Here is an 8,062-nt window from a genome sequence, read left to right on the forward strand (position 1 = left end):
CCCTCCCCCAGGAGCGACCACGGTTCGAGTCCTGGACCTGCTGGCTTGCTTTCTCACTATCACACTCTCTCTGTCTTTATTTCTCTCAGGTCAAACCAAGACTACTACTACTACTACTACTAATATATGCAGGGGCCAGCAAGTGGCGTGGTGGTTAAGGGCACTGGACTTCTACATGGCAGACTACAGTTCCAGTCCCAGACCTGGCAGCTTGCTTTCCCACTTTCTCTCTCTCTTGCTCTGTCCCTCTTTGGTCAAACGAAAATAAATAAATAAATAAAAATTTAAAAAAGAAAGCATTGGTGTTGAGCTAGTGGCAAGGAGGTTAAGGCAGCTGGATCTCACATGGCTGACTGCCAGGTTCGAGTCCCAGACCTGAAGGCCTAGAGGACATGCCAAATGCGTGTGCGTGCCCAAGATCCTGAGAGGAGAATGACGGAGAAGCATTGTCGTGTGGCCAGCCCCCTGGAGGGTGCTTTCACTTTCTCTTCCTCTCTCTCTGTCTCGGGCAAGTACACACACCCTATAGCAAAAACAAAACAAAGCAAAAAGAAAACATTTGTTCCATTTTTTTTTCCTCAAAAATTTAAATAAAGAATTACCAGGTGGTGGGGAACCAGCAGTTAGCGTAATGGCTATGTCGCTGGACTCCCACGTAGTCGACCGCGGTTCGCGTCCTGGACCCGCTGGCTTAAAACTCACGCCGGGCGCATGTGCGTGCATGCCCAAGATCCCGAGAGGAGAATGGAGGAGAAGGGATTGCAGCGTGACCATCCCCCCTGGGGGGTGATTTCTCGCTTTCTGTCTCTATGTCTCTCTCTGTCTGTCTGGCAAGCGCACGTGCCCTATAGCAAAAATCTCTCCAAAAAAAAAAAAAAAGAATTACCAGGTGGTGAGGTGATTAAGGCTCTGGACACTCCCACATGACTGACCATGGTTTGAGTCCCAGACCTGGTGGCTTGCTTTCTCACTTTCTCTCTCTCTCTCTCTCTCTCTGGTTGAATTAAAATAAATGAATGAACAAGAAAGTTAAAACAATTTTTTTTAAATATAAAGAATTACTATCTGACCCAGAAATTCCTCTTCTAGACAGATCTCAAAAGAACTGAACAAGGGACCGGCAGATAGCATAATGGCTACATCACTGGACTCCCATGTGGTTGACCATGGTTCGAGTCCCAGACCCGGTGGCTTAAACTCACGCTGGGTGCGCCTGTGCATGCATGCCCAAGATCCTGAGAGGAGAATGGAGGAGAAGGGATTGCAGCATGGCCATCCCCCTGGGGGGTGACTTCTTGCTTTCTGTCTCTCTGTCTCTGTCTCTTTGGCGAGCGCACATGCCCTGTAGCAAAAACCTCTTCAAAGAAAAAAAAAAAAAGCATTGAACAAGGATCCTAATGAGTGCGCACACACTCATGTTTGCAGCAGAAAAGGTGGGGCAGCCCACGCGGCTGTCCACAGATGAAAGACACGGAATGAGGCCGATCCATACGGAAGAATGTTGGTCAGCCTTGAAGAAAATGAGTGAGTGAGTGAAAGTTTTAAGCCGCCGTGTCCAGGATTCAAGCTGCAGTTGACTACGTAGGAGACCAGCGACATAACATTTCACTATCTGCTGGCCCCAATCACTTAACATCTTAGAATGCACAGGCATCCCCCCATAAGAGAGTTGCCCAGGGGACCAGCAGGTGGCACGGTGGTTAAGGAGCTGGACACTCCCACATGGTTGACCATGGGTCGAGTCCTGGGCCTGGTGGCTTGCTTTCTTGCCCTCTCTCTGTGTCCCTCTCTGGGCCAATTAAAAATAAATGAGTGAATAAATAAAAATTAAATAAATCTTAAAAAGAAAGTAGAGTTGCCAGACCTCAAAGGCAATGGTGTTCAGGCTGAGCGCTCCGCCTCCACGCCGAGCGGCGGCCAGGCTCGGACCACACAGGTGCCCACAGGTGTGTTCTCATCTGCGTCTCCTTCAGAACTTCAAGAGTGCCTCCAATTTTTTGAGAGGTGTATTTTTGTTTTATTTTTTTTGCCAGAGGGCATGTGCGCTCACCCAGGACAGAGAAGAGATGAAAAAGAACCTCCCAGGGGGTACGGTCACACTGCAATCCCTTCTCCCCGTCTCGCACTCCTTTCAGGACTTCGGCACTCACACACACACCTGGCACGTTTCTTAAGCCACCGGGTCCAGGACTCGAACTACGCAGTTGGCCATGTGAGATCCAGCTGCTTTCACTGACATATCGCCAATGGCCCATTCAAAAAAAAAACATTTTAATGTGAAATCTTTGACTTTCAAGCTATATTGACAGCCAGAGTCAGTCACTTTCTGGAGCACCCCTTTGGAGACACCTATGGAGAGTGTCCCGATGTTGCCCGTGAGGCCCAGGTCCGAGGACGGTCCTGGGGCCACAGGTGCCCCGTGTCAGGGCTGACTGTGAGGCCGCTTTTCTTTTTTTGCTCCCTTCGTGAAAGGAAGCAATCTTGATTTGTAAAAATGGAAAGAAAACCTGCCCCCTTCCTCCCATTTCCCTGGTCACGAATAGAGCCGATTTGCATGAGTTTGCTGACAGGGAGAGTACAGCGCCTGTGCAGGGGCCGCTGTGCAGAGGTGTTAACTTCCCTCTTCCTCAATTTGAGCTTGCCAGGAGGCACAGAGAGAGGGAAGGGGGAAGTTTTCCCCCCCCCCCCCCCCGCCTCTTGGGATTTCGGGCACGTCGCACACGCACCCGGGGTATTTTTCGCGCCGCTGGGTGTGGGACTCGAACTGCACAGCCAGCCATTTGGGATCCAGCTGCCTTAAACGCCATGCGACCTGCTAGCCCCGTGTTCATCCTCCTAACATCTGTGCCCCAGACCCTCCTGGGCATAAGACTGGAGGGCTTTGTTTCTGTCACTTGCCACTTCCTCAGACCTCGCACTGCCCAGCAGGCTCCCCTTAGCCCCGGGGCTAGCTGAGTGAAAGAGTGAGTGGCTCACAGTGTCTCAGGAGTGCAGCCAGGACACTGAGCAGATGTCAGGTGACACAGAGGGGGCAGCCGCCCCAGCCTGGGCACTTCCCCTGCCGCCTGCTGTTTTTAGAGCCACACCAACGAGATATTTGTCTTTAAAGTGAACGAGGAAATGATAGTTCAGCTTGGGCCGCATTCAAGCCAGACCTGCATCATGTGACCTGGCACCACCCTTAGAGAAAGCACAGGGGCTGCCCCTGGGACCTGGGGGAGGGAAGGGATTGGCAGGACTAGACGGGAGGTGACTGACCACTTTCACCTCCCAGGCCCAAGGGCCAGAGATGGGGTTGCGGGGAGCGCAGGGCAGGGAGGCGTATGGGGTGAGCATAGTCTGTGCCTGCACCCCACCTTCCCTAGCACCCTACTGTGAGGCAGCTCCCATATGCTGAGTGCCTCCGGAGGGGCAGCCTCTACTTCCCCATCCTCTCTGCCTCCTCCTGGCCAGAGGAGCCCCAATCTCCCAGCCTTCTCTGGAGTCACAACCACTGCCAGAGCTCTGGGGTCCCTGGAGGGGCATCTACTCCAGGAATGTGACATTCCTGAGGCATCCCTTCCCCCAACGCCAAAGCTCAACCCTCGCCCTGCCCTGAACCCAGAGGTCCCACGCTGGTCTGCTCAGACTCCTCGCCATACCCTCAAGGCCCTGTGCCCAGGACAGGCAGACTCTCCTCCCACCGAGCCATGCGCCATGGCTGGGGCTCGAGGTCTCCAGCCGGCACTTCCCCTCCAGCGCGTGGGCTACTCACCTGCCTCCGGCTCAGCAGAGAAGCTGTTTGTGGCTGTAAGAAAGGGGAGGGGTTGGCAGAGAGCCAGGTGGAGGGGAGCCCCACAGCCCAGGGAGCCTCCTCTGAGGCCAGGGGGAGGAGAGGGATTCCCGTTTGCAGATGAGTGAAGAGCGGACCCGGAGCATGTGACCACACATGCACTGCGGGGCTGGCCTAAGCCTAACCCCTCTCTGCCCAGAGGGCCTTATGCCTTCAGGTGCCCCCTCTCCTGTCCTGCCCAGCACCCTCGTGCCCTGAGCTTGCCTCCTTGAGGCCCACGCAGCACCCCCCTTCCACACTGAACCAGCGGGCTCACCCAGCACGGCCAAGCAGAGCAGCAGAAGGGAACACATGCCTCTGGGTGTGGGGGCCTCTGCTCAGGCTCCTGAGAGCACCGTAGGTGTGGGCCACCTCCACCCTGGGCCCCTGGGATGTTCCTGGGTGGGTGCCTGCGACGAGGAGATAACCTGGAGGCCACAGCACCCAGGGCCTCAGCACCCAGGGCCCCGAGAGCCCCACAGGCAAACCTTCCCCACGCCCTCCAGAGGAGTGAAGGAGCCTGGGCCTGGGAGCCATGGCGGGCCTTAAATGGGGCTCCCACAGTTGCACTAGGGGGCCTGGGCTCCCCAGGAGGCAGATGCCCACATCTAAGCCCTGGACCCTGCCATTGTTCTGTGGCAAGAGGAAATTCAGGCTGCTAACTGCTGACCTCGAGATGGGGACATCATTCTGGATTATCCGGGTGGACCCCATATCACCACGGGGTCCTTCCAAAGCAGCTGGGAGAGCTGCAGGCGGAAGCTCTATCAGGGGAGCCTGTCCTCCACAGGCTCACAGCTGGCCACCTGCTAGAGGCCAGGGCTGCACCCAGCTCCCAGATTCAACCTCAGACTGGACTCAGGCAGCCCGAGAATCACACCAGGTGCGTGTGCGTGTGTGCCCAAAACCCCAGAGGAGAATGGAGAAGAGACTGCGGTGGGACGTTCCGTCTTTGTCTCTCTCTCCAGTGAGTGCACATGCTCTATGGCAAAAACCTAAAAAACCCAAACAAGGGACCAGAAGTGGCATGGTGGTTGGGGCACTGGACTCTCACATGCCCGACTGCAGTTCAAGTCCCAGATCTGGCCTCTCTCTCGTGAATAGACATGCCCAATAGCAAATTAAAAAATAATCACAGGGACTGGCAGGCGGCATGATGGTTAAGGGCACTGAACTCCCACATGGCTGACCGCAGTTCAAGTCCTGGGCCTGGCAGCTTGCTTTCTCACTTTCTCTCTCTCTCTAGCTTGTTTGCTCTGTCTCTCTCTAGTCAAATTAAAATAAGTAAATAAATAAATAAAGTTAAATAAAATAATTCTTTTTTTAAAAAAAAGACAATTTAAAAATAAGAATAAATAAAATTAAATAAACAGTTCTTTAAAAACCAGAACATGATTGCTGGGCCCCACCCTTACAGTTTTTGTTCCAGGAGTTCAGGGTGGGGCCTGAGAATTTGTATTTCACTCTATTTTTTTCCCCTTAAGTTTATTTATTTTCTTTTTTCTCCATAGGGCATGTGTGTTCGCCCACCAGAGACAGTGAGAGGGAAAGTGAGAAATCACCCCTCCCCAGGAGGGATGGCCACACTGCAATCCCTTCTCCCTTCTCCTCCTGGGATTTTGGGCACAGAGGCATGCGTGCCCAGCATGTTTTAAGCCACCAGGTCTGAGACTTGAACTGCAGTTGGCCATGTGGGAGTCCAGTGCCTTAACTACCATGCCACTGGCTGGTCCCACGTTTATTTAGTGAGAGAGACCCCAGTGGGGTCAGCCCCGAGCATGAGCACCTGCAAGCCTCAGACTTTCCCATGTGGGCCAGCCCTGCAGAGTGCCTGTTTTCCCTCTGTACTTCTTTTAAAATTTTTTTAAAAAAGAATTATTTAATTTAATTTAACTTTATTTATTATTATTATTATTTTCCAGTTTGACCAGAGGAAGACAGAGAAAGAGAGGGAAAGTGAGAAAGCAAGCCACTAGGTCTGGGACTTGCGCTGTGGTCGGCACCATGGGAGTCGAGTCTTTAGCCACCACGCCACCTGCTGGCCTCTACCTCTTGGCATATCTTTATTTTTTATTTTGGAGAGAGGTTTTTGCTTTAGGGTGCATATGGTCTCCAGAGAGACAGAAAGCAAGGAATCACCCTCTTCCCCAGGAGGGATGGCCATACCAGAATCCCTTCTCCTCCAGTCTCCTCTCGGGATTTTGGGCACACACACACATGTGCCCAGTGTGAGTTCGAAGCCACAGGGTCTGGAACTCAAACCATAGCAGCCCACGTGGGAGTCCAGCAACATAACCATTACGCCATCTGCTGGCTCCTTTTGCACTTCTAACCTGCTCCGCGGTAAGGTTGACACTGATGGCCTGAGGACCACGCTCTGGCCCTGAGATGCCAATGAACATATATGTCACTTTCACCTGGGCCAGTCTTGTCACCCTCCCCGGACCAAGCGGGCAGCCGTTTCCCTTGTATCCCCACCGGCAACTCCAGAAGAGGACCGTGCATTCAGCAGCACTTAGTCTGTATTATTATTTCAGTTTCTGCTATCGGGTGTGAGTGCTCACCAGAGACAGAGACAGAAAGCGAGAAAGCACCCCCCAGGGGGGTTAGCCATGCTGCAGTCCCCCGGTGGAACTAGAGGCTTTTCAGCCTGTCCTGGGATTTCTCTGCCTTCCCTCCTGACCACGCCGAGTCGAGCCATCTGGGTATCGCCTGGGAGCTGTAAAAGTCCCAATGCCTTGGCTGCTGGCTGCACCCAGACGGGTCACGTGGGAGTCGCTGGAAGGGCCGTCTCCTGTCAGCTACTCAAGCTTTGGCCGCTGAGAGCCAGGAGCGGTGCTGCAGCGTGGGGGGACGACAGGTCTACAGAAGGGCCTTGAACAGACTCAGGAATCCCACGTCCCAGCCCTGGTGGGGTCCTTGGTGCAGAGTCACCTCCTGCAGCCACATTGAGTCTCTCACAATGCAGGCCTGTATACACCTGGGGGGCACCTTCGCCCCAAAGTTCTCAAGGCTGACCCGAGCGGGGGCGCGGCACAGGGGGTCTGCAGGAGGCGTGGCCGTGGGCTCCGTTCGCTTTCCTGACCCCTGCACCTTGCACCTTCGTGGACTTCAGTAACGCCCCTGCGCTTGGACCGAGATATCCTGTAAGCCCCAACAGTGCTTTGTGGCCGTGCAGCCCGAGTGCCTTGGTTCAAATCCTTCCTCAGGCCCTACCTTTTGTGGGCCTCCGCTGACTCAGACATGCAAGTGTGACAGCGGAGGCTGCGTGGGGTGCAGGAGGTGGCCAGCTCTTCTCTCACAGCAAGAGGTCTCCGAACTGGAAGACAGTGCCCCATCAGTAGGCAATTTCCCACACCCCAAGACAGGTCTATTTATAAATTGTATGTGAGGTATTAAGCACATCATATCCAACCAAAGTCGAAATATGGGGTAAGAGAAAAACAGATTTCAGCAGGTGGTACCGTGGTCAAGGCTCTGGATTCCCACATGGTGAATCACAGTTCAGATCCTGGGCCCTGTGGTTTTAAACTCACACGGGTGTCTGTGCACCTGTGCCCCAAATCCTGAGAATGGAGGAGAAGGGATTGCAGCATGACCATCCCCACAGCGATTTCTCACTTTTCCCTCTCTCTGTCTCTCTCTGGTAAACATAGGCACCCTATGGCAAAAACATCAAAAAATATATAATATATGTAAAATATTAGAAATGGCCACGTGTTTGGGCCAGCTCCATGGCCCAGACCCGCCGATTCGGGAAAAACACCTGTGTGCATGTGTGTTCAAAATCCTGAAAGAAGGGGGAGGTGGAGTGGACAGTATTCAGGGTGCTTTTCTCCCCTCCCTCTCCTCTGTTGGCCTGCGTGTCCTCTAGCAAAGAAATGAAAAGAAATTGCCGGGTGCTGTTCCCGTTGCCCCTGGGCTCGCGGCCCTCTTCCGGGGCCCCACTGAAACGGGACCCCACGGGCCAGTTGCGTGAAGTATGAGAGACGCGTGGAGGCGGGTGTAGGCTGGGCCCTGGGAAAGCTTCAGGCGGAGCCAGGGCTCGGAGCTACTGCTCGGTGGAAAAGCGGAATCTGCAGGCATGGCCCGGGGAACGCAGCCCGCCAGGATCCCTGAGGGCGGGTCCCGGCCTGGGGCCCGGGGAGCCTGGGCACGGGAATCCGGGGCAAAAGGACTGCGGGCGCGAAGCTCGGCAGTGAGGGGCCTCTGGGCCCAGAGAGTCGTTCGGGCTAGGTTCCGGCAGCAGCC

At 54.3% G+C, this 8,062-nt stretch overlaps 1 protein-coding gene across 1 annotated transcript in view; it reads right to left on the reverse strand.

Annotated features, from left to right (window-relative positions):
- The window catches only part of TMC8 (transmembrane channel like 8), a gene marked incomplete at its 5' end in the record, with an annotated part of 25,916 nt that overhangs the window by 11,357 nt on the left and 6,497 nt on the right, over positions 1 to 8,062 (reverse strand). Inside the window, one exon of the mRNA XM_027770809.1 lies at positions 19 to 40. Coding sequence (XP_027626610.1) covers positions 19 to 40 — 22 coding nt within the window. The remainder of the gene's footprint in view (positions 1 to 18; positions 41 to 8,062) is intronic.

This window comes from Tupaia chinensis, unplaced genomic scaffold, assembly GCF_000334495.1.
Source record: "Tupaia chinensis unplaced genomic scaffold, TupChi_1.0 Scaffold000159_1, whole genome shotgun sequence".
Taxonomy (NCBI): Eukaryota; Metazoa; Chordata; class Mammalia; order Scandentia; family Tupaiidae; genus Tupaia; species Tupaia belangeri.